Genomic DNA, 14,967 nt, shown 5'->3' on the forward strand with positions numbered 1-14,967 from the left:
GTTTACCCATAATCGTCGAAAAGTGCACATTCGCATTTTATGGGTAAAGGCACTTTACCCATATTTGGGTATGATGCGTCTACGATTAATATAGGTAATATTTACTCATATATGGGTTTTTAAATTTTGAGTTAACTTTACGCATATTTGAGTAAAAAAACGCTGTTTCAAAATTACTAGGGAGAAGTTTCAGTAAAATCAGATACCAATAATTTCGAATAAAGACCATGAAGAAAACATGAAAAGAATGTTTTTGTCTTTCGTTTATTTAAGGTATTGATACCCATTTTAAGCAAAGATTTAGAGGGATTTCTCCATTTCCGGAGGTGTTTGCTGAATACTTACTTCCATTGCTATCGTCGCGGTAGATTGTTCCGCTTAGCTAGACGTCTAGTCAGAGGAAGGGATGTCGATGGGAATGCTTTTGTTCCGCTGGACTGGAGGTTGTTCCGTCGAACGAATCGGGGTAGGATCTTATTCGTAGGCGCTTCTGCTTCGGATGGTTATTCCGCTGTACCGGAATACATCGGGAAATTCTCTCGACGTTCGCAATCGGAAACGGGAATGCTGTTCTGCCGAAAGTTAAAAAAATAAGATTTAGCGGGTATTCTCCCTTTCCGGAGATGTTGGCTGATTACTTACTTCCTTGGCTGTCGCTGCGACCGACTGTTCCGCCTGGCTGGACGTTCTTATCGAAGGAAGAGATGTAGACCAGGATGATTTTGTTACGCCGGACAACAGAGGTCGGTTCGAACCGAACTGCATCGGATAATTCCCTCGACGTTCGGAATCGAACACGGAAATGCTGCTGTTTCACTGATGCGATCGTTTCTAGCATGGTCCTCCCTTCGCACAGGACTTTTTCGAATATGGTTCACTTTTAATTCGGCCTTGAATTCGGCTGGAATTCGCCGGAGAGTTGCCGACAGCTGAAAAGTTGAAAAATTAAATATTTAGCGGGAATTCTCCCTTTCCGGAGGTGTATACTGAATACTTACTTTCTTGGCTATCGTCGCGACGGATTGCTGGACGCTGAACGCTTGGCTGGACGTTCTAGTCAGAGGAGCAGATGTAGATGAGGATGCTTAAGTTCCGACGGACTGGAGGTTGTTCCGTTCCGTCGAACCGGGTGAAATCCTAGAACTCAATTGCCTGGCCTGTGTATTCTTAGCACAACTTAAACTTAGCAGGACTGAACAATAAAAACTTAGCTTAAAAAAACTTCGTCCGCAAAAAAAAAACTCGTACCAAACGCGAGTGTTGCCGCTCAATAATGTTTATTTTTTCATCCAAATATGGGTAAATACAACTTACCCATATATGGGTAAAGTCACTTTGATTATAATATGAGTAAATATTACCTATATTTATCGGTATAATTTACCCATAAAATAGGTTATGCATACAAAACCCAAATATGGGTAAATGAACTACTTATTTATGGGTAAACTGATCTTAGCGTGCAACCTCGTGCCATTTAATTTTTGTTGCTGAATCCCAGTGTGTACGAGCCATTTTTATCATAGTTGACTATGTTCTGCTTTGCCGACAAAGCGCCTTGCGTGTGGTTCACGCGTAGTGGGCTAACTTTGCGCTCGACGCTCAAAACCTTCCGACAGTCATCAATGCGTTTGTGTGAGTGCGTGCGTGGGTGTTTTGTTGTTATTTTGGCCTTGTGTTTTGTTTGATGTCTTTGTTCGCAGTAACTGTTGTTTGTTTGCTCGAAGAGAACCAGTTTGTTTTTTGAGCTTGACCGTGACGTGACAGAGCAAAAGTGCATTCGCACTTCGCAGTTTTGTTGTGCACTTTCTTGTACAGAAGGGCGATAAGTGTTATTTATTTTAATTTCCTAATTTAATGAAACTGAGCGCTTTGTTAGTGATAGCTGATAGAAAGTTTTGAATTGTGGATTCTGGAAAAGTATGATGAAACTAATCCGCTTCAAGCGCAAAAGGAAACAACTCTAATTGGGTGACCAAATCTAATTAGCCAAAGAAGGAGTGTGCTGCTGGCTGGTTACAATCGATCGGTTTGCAGTTACTCAATTTTGCTAGAGGATTCATTTTACGACACGTTACGGCGATGTTGAGTGATTACTCGATGGTTTCTTCGGATGGGGACGAATCCAGCAGCTACGCCGAAAACACCGAGGACGACACGGAGGAAGATGTGTTCTTCCAGCTGAGCGGAGTGGGCGTGGAGGACAGCGGAGGAAACCGCGGAAAACTGGTTACGATCAATCAGTACGCGCAGGATGTGGTGGATTTCAGTTCCCAGTACGGGAGCGATACGAGCATTTCGTATACGGCCTACAATGTGACGGGGAAACCGTCCAAGTACCCGGACTATGGGGACTTTCCAGAAACGTTTGCTTTCGTGAGTAGTTCAACAGTTGTATTAGTCAAGCAATATATAATGTCTCTTTTGTTACCATTACAGCGCACTTATGGTCCCTGGTGGAAGCTGGCCCCATCGGCGCAGCAAGAATTTAGTCCACAGAACTTCTCCGACGCGCCGCCACCCGTGGATGACTACATCCTGCTTCGCTTCGAGGAACCCGTCTACCCGGAAACGATCGAAGTATTCGAGACTTACAACCCGGGAGGAATTATCCGCATTTGGGCGTACGCCGAGGAATGGATCTGCCTGTGGGACATTTCCGAAGCGGATCAGAGTTGCATGCTGATCGAGCGAAATAAGGCTCGAGTGTTTGCCCCTCGCTTGAGGCACTGCACGGAACCAACCCGGTACATCCGGATGGAGTTCAATCATGCCCACCTACAGTACTCTACCCAGCTGGACGCAGTCCTTCTGGTCGGACAGAAGTTTGTGCCCTGTGGTGGTCTCAGAGGGAAGCATCCGTTAAGTCCGCTGATCGAGAAGGGTCCCATCCAGAAGAAGCTGGAGCTGGAGAAGTTCCGCCCGGTTGCGACTGCAAATCGGGAGGAGATTCTTCAGGAGTTCCTTCGGAACGGATTGGACGAGTTTGTTCAAGGGCTAAGTCAGAGGCAATCGTCCAACGAGGAAGACCCGGATGAATCTCATCCAGAGGAAAGTGACAGTCGAAGCGAGACACCAAGTGCCGACACGAATCCCACCGTCCCGGAATTGACCCTAGACAGGCTACCCTACGAAGTCCTGTTCAAGGTGATGTCCTTCCTGGATCTCAAATCGCTCTACCGGTGCGGGAGGGTTTGTCGTACTTTTAACCAGATTGTGGCAGTTAATTCCCTGCTCTATGCGGAGGTCAACCTCAAACCGTACTGGAATTGCGTTTCGACGGCGCTGCTCAGCTCGCTGATGAAGAGATGTGCCTACACCAAGAAGCTGGACCTGTCGTGGTGCGGCTCGTTCAACAAACTCACCGCCACCGATTTTAAAGAGTGAGTAGCAATCAGAAGGTTCTATCTTTTGCAACTCCCTCATCCTTTTAATATATGTATTCCCGTCATAACGGCCTACCTCTGTATTGCGCCGAACTTTAATAGCTAATCATTTTCCATAACAATGACCGTTTCTACCCCTAAACATCATACAACCTTTCCTGCCATCCACAGCTTCCTGTCCGTTTGCGGCAGCAACCTAACCCACCTCCGACTGAACTCGTGCAAGTTCCTCACCACCGGCAGCTGCCTGGAATCCATCGGGTCGCACTGTTTCGAAAACCTCCGAGAGCTCACTCTCCAAAATTACCACCCCGAGCAGGAGGACTTTTCCGGCCTGTACTACTTCCGCAATCTGGAACGCCTGGATCTGAACCGGACCACCATCAACACTCAATCGCTGCTGATAGTCCTGGCCCGGAACGAGCACCTGCGCCATCTGAACTTGGCCTTCTGCTCCATGGACGTTAACATGGACGACATCGCCCTGCAGATCTCAAAATACAACCGGAAGCTGATCTCGTTGGACATGTGGAAGTCCCACTCGCTGACCTCCCTTGGCCTGGAAGCGCTCAGCAAGTGCACCCTGCTGGAGGAAGTCGACTTTGGGTGGTGCCTCCGGGAGGAACCCTCTCCGGGCGAATCGGTCCGTTTGCTGGTCAAAGCTTGTCCACGTCTGAGGAAGCTTTTCATGGCGGCGATCCGGGGCCTAACGGATCGGGACCTGGAAGTAATCGCGTCCAGCTGCGAGAACCTGGAACAGTTGGATCTGATGGGCATCATGGGCATCTCGACGGAGATGTGCTACCGGATTCTGTGCCGCTGTCCGAAGTTGAAACTGCTGGATGTGAGCTTCTGTGATAATTTGGACAATCTGCAGATTGCGCTGTGGCGGGATTGTTTTGACGTGGCCATTAAGCGGAGCTTCGTGGACTTTGGGGCGCCACGTGGGTCGGAGTTTTGAGACGTTTTGAAGTGTGCTGTAGAGGCAGAGTTAGCATTCCTTTAGATTTCTGTTTCATTTTGTGTTCTATGAAAGAGATTTTAGTTTTACGGTAAAGAGAAAAAAATGTTGTGATCCCTAGGAATGAAATATTTTAGAATATGAGAAAAATTCTAAGACGGATAGTAAGTATTTTATCTAACTATATTTATGAGACTAACTTATGTCAATGGCGAAGAGATCTGGCCAAAAGAGAGGTTATTAATTAAACATATTAGGAATATTTAAATATCGTTGTTATTCGAAAGAACTGCAAGGCAATTTTAGTTTTCGTTGCAGACTCACTGAACCAGGATCGTTTCGGCTGATATGCTTGCTGGATACAAGGGCGTAGCCTATCTGTCTGTCTGTCTGTCTGTCTGTCTGTCTGTCTGTCTGTCTGTCTGTCTGTCTGTCTGTCTGTCTGTCTGTCTGTCTGTCTGTCTGTCTGTCTGTCTGTCTGTCTGTCTGTCTGTCTGTCTGTCTGTCTGTCTGTCTGTCTGTCTGTCTGTCTGTCTGTCTGTCTGTCTGTCTGTCTGTCTGTCTGTCTGTCTGTCTGTCTGTCTGTCTGTCTGTCTGTCTGTCTGTCTGTCTGTCTGTCTGTCTGTCTGTCTGTCTGTCTGTCTGTCTGTCTGTCTGTCTGTCTGTCTGTCTGTCTGTCTGTCTGTCTGTCTGTCTGTCTGTCTGTCTGTCTGTCTGTCTGTCTGTCTGTCTGTCTGTCTGTCTGTCTGTCTGTCTGTCTGTCTGTCTGTCTGTCTGTCTGTCTGTCTGTCTGTCTGTCTGTCTGTCTGTCTGTCTGTCTGTCTGTCTGTCTGTCTGTCTGTCTGTCTGTCTGTCTGTCTGTCTGTCTGTCTGTCTGTCTGTCTGTCTGTCTGTCTGTCTGTCTGTCTGTCTGTCTGTCTGTCTGTCTGTCTGTCTGTCTGTCTGTCTGTCTGTCTGTCTGTCTGTCTGTCTGTCTGTCTGTCTGTCTGTCTGTCTGTCTGTCTGTCTGTCTGTCTGTCTGTCTGTCTGTCTGTCTGTCTGTCTGTCTGTCTGTCTGTCTGTCTGTCTGTCTGTCTGTCTGTCTGTCTGTCTGTCTGTCTGTCTGTCTGTCTGTCTGTCTGTCTGTCTGTCTGTCTGTCTGTCTGTCTGTCTGTCTGTCTGTCTGTCTGTCTGTCTGTCTGTCTGTCTGTCTGTCTGTCTGTCTGTCTGTCTGTCTGTCTGTCTGTCTGTCTGTCTGTCTGTCTGTCTGTCTGTCTGTCTGTCTGTCTGTCTGTCTGTCTGTCTGTCTGTCTGTCTGTCTGTCTGTCTGTCTGTCTGTCTGTCTGTCTGTCTGTCTGTCTGTCTGTCTGTCTGTCTGTCTGTCTGTCTGTCTGTCTGTCTGTCTGTCTGTCTGTCTGTCTGTCTGTCTGTCTGTCTGTCTGTCTGTCTGTCTGTCTGTCTGTCTGTCTGTCTGTCTGTCTGTCTGTCTGTCTGTCTGTCTGTCTGTCTGTCTGTCTGTCTGTCTGTCTGTCTGTCTGTCTGTCTGTCTGTCTGTCTGTCTGTCTGTCTGTCTGTCTGTCTGTCTGTCTGTCTGTCTGTCTGTCTGTCTGTCTGTCTGTCTGTCTGTCTGTCTGTCTGTCTGTCTGTCTGTCTGTCTGTCTGTCTGTCTGTCTGTCTGTCTGTCTGTCTGTCTGTCTGTCTGTCTGTCTGTCTGTCTGTCTGTCTGTCTGTCTGTCTGTCTGTCTGTCTGTTTTTTTTTTTTTTTTTTTTTTTTCCTCCCAACCTCCCGAGCAGAGAAAACCGATTGGAAAAACTCTGCTACACCTTGTCGCCTCGATCCCCCTGGTACCACTGATGCGACTGCTTCAGGGGGGGCAATGCGCTCATGCGCTCTTCTTCTTCTGTGCTCATGCACATTTTGTCGCTTCTAAATTTGTTATTCTAATCTTTTTAGTGTTCGTACCTAACCTATCGCCATTCAGCGACACAGTTGGTACAAACATGCACCAAATTTGTTATTCTAATGCCGTCCGTGTGCCATTCAGCACTCCGGCTTTTCGCGCACGACTCGGATAGTCCCCGACGGTGGATCTACCCTATCCGACGAAGAGTTCCCCGACACTGAAACTTCTTCCGTTACCGATACTTCCCAGGCTGGTGCCAAGGTCGGTTCTGAGATTCCGGTTGGAGACTGGCTTCCGGTTCACAGGCGCCCTGACGACCAAGCACCGGTGCTTTTTCGCGGTCTACTCGGTCTAGTCCCCGGCGGTGGACGGACCTAGCCTACTCCGACAGAGAAAGACCCCGACGGTGGATGTTCTCTCGACACCGATGTTTTCAACCCGACCAGTAAGGTGCCGAAGTCGGCCCGGCGATTCCGGTTGGTGGTAGACTTCCGGTTCACCGGCGCCCCGACGACCTATAACCGGTACTACGCAACGAACGACTCGGTCAAGTCCCCGGCGGTGGATCAAGCCTACTCCGATCGCGACCCAATACTCTTTGATCTTCGCGCCATCTCCGCTGGAGAGCTGACATGATCCGCGTGACCGCTCTGTTCACCGCATTCCATACGGTTTCGTCCTGACACATTCTCTCTACTACGTTGTTGGGACTCAGATTTCCAGCAGCGCTCGCTAGCATGTCACCACGTACTTCTTCAAATCGCGGACAGTCGAATATCACGTGCTCCGGTGTCTCCTCGTTGTTTGGGCATGTCGGACAGAATGGGGACTCGGCATGGCCGAATCGATACAAATACTGTCTGAAGCATCCATGACCTGACAAGAACTGTGTTAGGTAGAAGTTCACATCTCCGTGTTTTCTGGACATCCATACCGACACATCTGGGATAAGCCGGTAGGTCCATCTACCCTTCTCCGCGTCATTCCACTCTTGCTGCCACATAGCCAACGAGTCCGCTCTGGTTGTCTTCCTCACGTTTGCTGTGCCTCTTCTCCGGTAACACTCTACATCCTCTGCCAGGGTGATGTGTATGGGAACCATCCCGGCGATAATGCAGACTGCTTCCGACGATATCGTCCTGTACGCGCTCGCCACACGAATAGCCATGAGCCGGAACGTGCTCGAAAGTTTTGTTCGATTCCGCTTCAGTTTCAGCGCTGTAGCCCAGGCCGGAACTCCGTACCTAAGTATCGAAGAGGATACTCCCGCCAGAAGACGTCTGCTGCTGCTGCTCGGTCCACCGATGTTCGGCATAATCCTGGATACAGCATTAACAACTTTCGCTGCCTTCTCACAGGCATAGTCGACGTGGCAATTGAAATTCAATCGGTCGTCCACCATCACGCCCAGGTGTTTTAACGCACGCTTTGACGGGATAACCTGTCCGCCGACGTTGATTTCGGCCCGTTGAACTGCTTTACAGTTGCTGACTAGCACTATCTCTGTCTTATGGTGAGCCAACCGCAGCTTTACTTCACTCATCCAGGCCTCGATGGAACCGATCGTCTCCGCCGTCAGCATCTCTACTTCTTCCAGGGTCTCACCGGTTATCGAAAGGACGACGTCATCCGCGAAACCGACGATCTCGACTCCTCCGGGTAGTTCAAGTCTTAACACTCCGTCATACATAATATTCCACAACGTTGGGCCGAGTATGGAGCCCTGTGGCACACCCGCCGTGACTCTAACCGATCTCTGACCCTGGTTTGTCTCGTAGACCAAGACTCGATTCTGGAAGTAGCTTTTCAGAACCTTGCACAGATAGTCAGGGACCCTCATGTTGTGTAGTGCAGTAGCGATGGCTTCCCAGCTGGCGCTATTGAATGCGTTCTTCACGTCTATAGCTACCACGGCGCAGTAACGATTACCTCTCCTCTTCTGCTTTGAGGCTTTCTCCGCATTCGCAATGACTGTCCGGATTGCATCCACAGTCGACTTCCCTTTCCGAAACCCGAACTGCCTATTAGACAGTCCGCTCTCGCTTTCCGTACACTTTATCAGCCTGTTCAGGATGATTTTCTCCAGGAGTTTGCCAAGCGTATCCAGCAGGCATATCGGTCGATACGATGCTGGGTCTCCTGGCGGCTTGCCAGGCTTTGGCAGCAACACCAGCTTCTGGATCTTCCAAATGTCTGGGAAGTAGCTATCCACCAGACATTTCTGTATCGTTATCCTGAACATGTCCGGAAACGCTTCGATCGCCGCTTTCAATGCCATGTTGGGGATACCATCTGGACCAGGGGCTTTCTTCACTTTTAGTCCTTTGGCTATTGTAAGGAGTTCCTCGTTAGATACCCGGTTTGCGCCGGCAGCTACTTCCACCCCGTCGACGTACGGCGTAGGTGGCCATGTGGTTAAACCGTGATTCGGAAAGAGGCCGTTCACAATTACCTCCAGCTTTTCAGGGCACATTTCAGCTGGTGTAGCTGGGCCCTTGATCTTCGCCATCACGACGCGATAAGCTTGTCCCCAGGGATTGGCGTCTGCTTCTCTGCACAGCTCCTTGAAGCAATTGGCCTTGCTCAGAGCAATCTCCCGCTTGAAAGCGGTCCTGGCCTCGCGGAAAATCACCTTGCGTTCCTCTCTGCTCGCTTCGGATCTTGCTCTTTGAAATCGTCTTCTAGCTTTAAGGCAGGCAGCACGTAGGGTGCTGAGCGTTTCATTCCACCAGTAAGCTGGACGCCGGCGGTTATTCGGTTCGAGTTTCCTGGGCATAGTAATATCACATGCCCTCGCTACTGCTTCCGTTAGTTCCACAGCGGTCATAGCGGGAGTGTCGCTGTCTGTCCGAAGTGCCTCGACAAAAAGCTCCTTGTCGAACTGCTTCGTTTTCCACTTCCTTTCGCAGGTCCTCCGGGTGCTCGGCAGAGCGGAGATCCGCCGACCGACGCTGTAGTGGATGGACTGATGGTCACTGTGCGTGTATTCTTCGCTTACTCTCCAGTTCATGTTGTTCATCAGCGACGGGCTGCAGAACGTCACATCAATAATGGATTCTCGTCCGTCCTTACGGAATGTACTCACAGAGCCTTCATTGCACACTTTAACATTCAGCTTCGCTAAGGCTTCCAGCAGACAGTAACCCCTTGCGTTGGTCAGCCTACTTCCCCACTCCACCGCCCAGGCGTTGAAGTCCCCGCCGATAACAACCGGCGCACGTCCTATCAACTTATCAGTTAGTAGATCCAACATCCGATTGTATTGCTCAGGGGTCCACCTTGGGGGCGCATAGCAGCTGCACACAAAGACACCGTTGATCTTGGCGATAACAAAACCTTCATGATCATTATCCACTACTTCTTGAATGGGAAACCCGCCTGTAACTTGGATTGCCGCTATCCTTGCTTTATCCGCCACCCAGTTACCGTTATTGATAGGAACTCGGTACGGCTCTGCAATTATTGCGACGTCGCACTTGGTTTCCGTTGTCGACTGCCACAACAGTTGCTGTGCTGCATCGCAATGATTGAGATTCACTTGCGTTATCTCCATCATTGTCATTGTTGACCTGCCTTCGCCTTCTTGTACATCGGGCATTTGAAGCCACCCGTCGAATGATCGTTTCCGTCCTCCGGTTTGCAGAACATACACCTCGGTTGCTTCGTGCAGTCTCGAGCAACGTGACCACTTCCGCCGCATCTCCAGCACAATGTGGACCTGTCAGGGCCCTTGCAGCTTCGCGCCTGGTGACCGAACTCTATACACCGGAAGCATCTCTCCATCTGCGGAAGCATCTCTCCATCTGCTTAGCAACTCGAGGAGTGGCTCTCAGAGTGCCCACCGCCCAACCAACTTTTATCTTGCCGATCTCCACCAGCTTGTTTGCAGCGTCAACCGATAAGCGAATCGCCGCCGTCTGGGTGCCTCCAAACGCTTTCCTTAATCGAATTTGCACCGGAACATCCAGCTTACACTGCTCGGTTAGGGCAAATCTCAGTTCCTCTTCTGTCGTGACCGCATCCAGATCCCTGCATTCGATCACCACCTCCTGTGAAAGAGCCCTGACATTTGCATCGCTGCCCAGGGATTTCGCGACGAGTTCCCGGTAATCCAGGCTCTTAACAGCTGGATCTTTCTTTAGCTCGAAGATCATCTCGCCTTTCTGCGTGCGCCGTGTCTTAACCACGTTCTCGCCCAACTCCTTAAGGTCCGGATCCTCCCTCACCTTCCTGAGAAGCGCAGCGTACGTTGTCTTGTCGCTCGCTTCGACTATGAGGGCATCACCTCTGCTTTTCCTCCTAGATGGCCGAAGTTTATCTTTCTTTTCCGGTTCCGTCTTCCTTTCTATTTTTTCCTTTCGCTTTTTCTTCTTAACTCGCTGGCTTTCAACGGTGCGCCATCCACTGTCTCTGCCATCGTTTCTCTGATTGTCGACGCGCGACTGATCGTTCTTCTGCTTCTTCGGGACTTCCTCGTCTCCAGGCGTGTCCCTACCTCTTTTCTCCGAGCGGTGACTCTTAGGCGTCTCCCGAGTTTCCGCCGTAGCTCTTCCTGCAGCTTCCGTTACAGCCATTTCAGCTGTTTCAGCTCTCAATCTAAGTGCCTTTTGCTCTCGTTCGGCAGCTATAACAGCAGATTTGATGTTCGTCACCATCTGCTTAATTTTCAGGTGCACGTTGTGTCTGTCCTTCACAAACTCGTACAGTTCGTTCACCTTCTTCCTCACCTCACCCAAACCCGACTCTTGAGCAGCACTGCTCTTCGGCGTCGGTGTGAACACTCGCTGGTTCGAAGACCCTAGCTCCTGTTGGTTTCCTTGGAGCTCGCTTCGGATTGTGCTACTGGTAGCGATCGCTGCGGTTTCCAGCGGTGTCACTGGTGATCTCTGCATCCTCTCGCTTCTTCGGAACACGTTCGCGTCCTCCTCGACTTCGGTATTCGTTAGATTCTCCATTTTGTTGGGTCCCCACTCCGGGCCGCTATCTCCACTCGTTGTAGTAGTCGCTTATGATCCCTTGGTTATCTTTGCAAAGCAGGGAGGCCAAGCGAGGGTTGAACGCGTACCTTCATGGGGTACGTGTCCAGAGCCGGATCAGCGTAGGTCAGGAATGTTCCATCTGAGCCTACTACCCACCTTTGTTGGTGCGAGTATTGAACGTACCTGGAGGCCTGCCAAGGTTTTAACGGGACGGAGGCAAACGTACTGTTAGCCCGCTCGCCGTTTCAAGTAGGTGTCACCCTTCCTTACTCAGGGAACAGAACAGCACGAATGTCAGCCCATCATCGCCATCCGATCCATAGTCCGTAGTCCGTTGTCGTTTGCGTTGACCAGTATGCCATAATCAGGATGTTACTGGCATCGATCCTGATGTGCCGGTTGGCACTCCGAGTATTTGGGCTAAGGCACTTTGGAAGCGGTACCAGGTCGCTTGTACAGAGTTGCTTGCGGATGTGTGGCTTTTTTATGGAGATCCAACAGAGCCCACTGTTGAAACCCCGCCACATCCTAGGCATCCTCTGCTTGAGCTATCTGGAAACCAGAAGCTCGGTCACTCCCCGAAGGAAGAGCCAAAGGTGGTAATCCACACGGATGTGTGAACGATTTTCGCTTAGGATGAATTCCCAAGCTGCCACCCGACTCGCAGAAGGGGGGGTTCGTCAAGCCCCTGGACTCCTGTCCCTGCTGCCCCATGTCTGTCTGTCTGTCTGTCTGTCTGTCTGTCTGTCTGTCTGTCTGTCTGTCTGTCTGTCTGTCTGTCTGTCTGTCTGTCTGTCTGTCTGTCTGTCTGTCTGTCTGTCTGTCTGTCTGTCTGTCTGTCTGTCTGTCTGTCTGTCTGTCTGTCTGTCTGTCTGTCTGTCTGTCTGTCTGTCTGTCTGTCTGTCTGTCTGTCTGTCTGTCTGTCTGTCTGTCTGTCTGTCTGTCTGTCTGTCTGTCTGTCTGGGGCTGTTCTGGGGCTGTTCTGGGGCTGTTCTGGGGCTGTTCTGGGGCTGTTCTGGGGCTGTTCTGGGGCTGTTCTGGGGCTGTTCTGGGGCTGTTCTGGGGCTGTTCTGGGGCTGTTCTGGGGCTGTTCTGGGGCTGTTCTGGGGCTGTTCTGGGGCTGTTCTGGGGCTGTTCTGGGGCTGTTCTGGGGCTGTTCTGGGGCTGTTCTGGGGCTGTTCTGGGGCTGTTCTGGGGCTGTTCTGGGGCTGTTCTGGGGCTGTTCTGGGGCTGTTCTGGGGCTGTTCTGGGGCTGTTCTGGGGCTGTTCTGGGGCTGTTCTGGGGCTGTTCTGGGGCTGTTCTGGGGCTGTTCTGGGGCTGTTCTGGGGCTGTTCTGGGGCTGTTCTGGGGCTGTTCTGGGGCTGTTCTGGGGCTGTTCTGGGGCTGTTCTGGGGCTGTTCTGGGGCTGTTCTGGGGCTGTTCTGGGGCTGTTCTGGGGCTGTTCTGGGGCTGTTCTGGGGCTGTTCTGGGGCTGTTCTGGGGCTGTTCTGGGGCTGTTCTGGGGCTGTTCTGGGGCTGTTCTGGGGCTGTTCTGGGGCTGTTCTGGGGCTGTTCTGGGGCTGTTCTGGGGCTGTTCTGGGGCTGTTCTGGGGCTGTTCTGGGGCTGTTCTGGGGCTGTTCTGGGGCTGTTCTGGGGCTGTTCTGGGGCTGTTCTGGGGCTGTTCTGGGGCTGTTCTGAGGCTGTTCTGGGGCTGTTCTGGGGCTGTTCTGGGGCTGTTCTGGGGCTGTTCTGGGGCTGTTCTGGGGCTGTTCTGGGGCTGTTCTGGGGCTGTTCTGGGGCTGTTCTGGGGCTGTTCTGGGGCTGTTCTGGGGCTGTTCTGGGGCTGTTCTGGGGCTGTTCTGGGGCTATTCTGGGGCTGTTCTGGGGCTGTTCTGGGGCTGTTCTGGGGCTGTTCTGGGGCTATTCTGGGGCTATTCTGGGGCTATTCTGGGGCTGTTCTGGGGCTGTTCTGGGGCTGTTCTGGGGCTGTTCTGGGGCTGTTCTGGGGCTGTTCTGGGGCTGTTCTGGGGCTGTTCTGGGGCTGTTCTGGGGCTGTTCTGGGGCTGTTCTGGGGCTGTTCTGGGGCTGTTCTGGGGCTGTTCTGGGGCTGTTCTGGGGCTGTTCTGGGGCTGTTCTGGGGCTGATCTGGGGCTGTTCTGGGACTGTTCTGGGGCTGTTCTGGTGCTGTTCTGGTGCTGTTCTGGTGCTGTTCTGGTGCTGTTCTGGTGCTGTTCTGGGGCTGTTCTGGGGCTGTTCTGGGGCTGTTCTGGGGCTGTTCTGTCTGTTCTGTCTGATTTCTTTTGACATTTTTGTTATTCTTTGAACATGTTTTCAACATGACTTCCACGACTAGTCCATCCAGTTTTTTTATGCTTATGTCTAGGATCTGTATTCCTCTAAGAACCTTCAGTGTGCCGAGAGCATCATCATCCTTGCCGGAATTTCCCTAAAGATAGTATTACATACTTATATACTGCATATATTCATCTAAAAGAATAATCCAAAATAAATGTCAATTGACATATTCCTGGAATGATTCTTGGAAGAATTCTTGAAGGTAATCTAGAAAAAGCTTTGAAACTATCTTCGGAGAAAATCTTCAAGGTATCACTGTAAGAATTCCTAAAGGAATTCCCTCTGAAAAGTTTTTGAAGAAGTTCCTGGAGGTATTTCCGGTGAACTCTCAAATAATGGAATCCTTGGAAGAAGTCTTGAACTCAACTGTAGGAACTCCGGTACAAATTGCTGGAATATATTTTAAAAAATATCTACAGGAATTTAGGAAGCAATTCCTAGAGGAATTCTTGGTGCATTAAAAAACGAAATCTTTGAGAGAATTTTTGAAAGAGTCTTCCCTGGGTGAATTCCTGGAGAAATGTCTGAAAATTCCTGAAATTCTTGGAGAAACTCCGAGAGAAAGTTCTGGAGAAATTCCTACACAATTTTCAGAAGGAGATCCCTGATGGTGAAATACTGGAAGAAATCCTAGAATAAGTCCTAAACCATTCGTTGGAGGATGCCCTTGAGGTATTTCAGGAGAATTTTTGAAGGAATCCTTTGACATTTTTTTGGAAGAATCCCTGAAAGACATTCTGAATGAACACCCTCATGACATCCCTAAAAAAACTCCTAAAGGAATCTCTGGTGGAATTCCTGGAAGAAATCCATGGATAACTTCTTGGAGAAAAGAAGATATATTCCTGAAAGAATCGAAAGACAAATTTTGGAAGGAATTCTTTTGCAGGAACTGCTGGGAGTATTCCTGAACAAATCCGTGGATGAACTTCTAAAGGATTTCTTAGCGAAAATTGTGAAGGAATTCCTGGATGACTTCTTTGAGAATTTCCTGGCTCTTGTATGCATTTCGCTGAAATGATCCTAAAGAATTCCAATACAAATCACAGGACAAATGTCCCTAGAAATCCTTGAAATAATTCAAAAAAGTCTTGAGATATCTATGCCGGGAGGCTTCCTTGGAGAAATTCATGAAATTCCTTAACGAATCCCTGAATAAATTTTTGATGGGATCCCGAGAGAAATTTCCGAAAGAATTACTAGAGAAATTCCTGGAGTATTCCCTGAAGGGATTCCTGGTAAAATTTTTAGAGGAAGACATGGAGGAATTCCTGAACGAATTACCTGGAGGAAGTTCCAAAGAAATTCCTGAAAGATTTCCCGATTTTTCCTGAAGGAATTCCTAGAGAAATCTCTGGAGAAATACCTGGATGAATTCCTGGGGCATACCATGAAAAAAAAAAACTGAAGGAATCTCTGATT

The 14,967-nt window shown here is 49.9% G+C and overlaps 1 protein-coding gene and 1 long non-coding RNA gene across 2 annotated transcripts; one reads left to right on the forward strand and one right to left on the reverse strand.

The window, feature by feature from the left end:
* Positions 1-248: 248 nt before the first annotated feature.
* Positions 249-1,591, reverse strand: LOC109415329 (uncharacterized). The gene is made up of 3 exons (XR_009996067.1): positions 999-1,591; positions 643-929; positions 249-572 (listed from the first exon to the last, which is right to left on the reverse strand). It is a non-coding gene; the product is annotated as an uncharacterized LOC109415329 (long non-coding RNA).
* Positions 1,592-1,754: 163 nt separating this feature from the next.
* On the forward strand, positions 1,755-4,609 carry LOC115257308 (F-box/LRR-repeat protein 4). Its single transcript, XM_029856772.2, has 3 exons — positions 1,755-2,376; positions 2,440-3,383; positions 3,558-4,609. The coding sequence occupies exons 1-3, from the start codon at positions 2,083-2,085 to the stop codon at positions 4,345-4,347; spliced, it is 2,028 nt and encodes a 675-aa protein (XP_029712632.2). The 5' UTR covers positions 1,755-2,082; the 3' UTR covers positions 4,348-4,609.
* The last annotated feature ends 10,358 nt before the right edge of the window (positions 4,610-14,967 follow it).

The sequence above is a fragment of the Aedes albopictus genome, chromosome 1 (genome assembly GCF_035046485.1).
Source record: "Aedes albopictus strain Foshan chromosome 1, AalbF5, whole genome shotgun sequence".
NCBI lineage: Eukaryota > Metazoa > Arthropoda > Insecta > Diptera > Culicidae > Aedes > Aedes albopictus.

Excerpts from the sequence above, each read along its gene's own strand:
- LOC115257308 (XM_029856772.2), top strand. The coding sequence starts at position 2,083 with ATGTTGAGTGATTACTCGATGGTTTCTTCGGATGGGGACGAATCCAGC. Across the intron at positions 2,377-2,439 it reads TTCCAGAAACGTTTGCTTTC|CGCACTTATGGTCCCTGGTG; the intron begins GTGAGTAGTTCA and ends TTACCATTACAG. Across the intron at positions 3,384-3,557 it reads ACCGCCACCGATTTTAAAGA|CTTCCTGTCCGTTTGCGGCA; the intron begins GTGAGTAGCAAT and ends TGCCATCCACAG.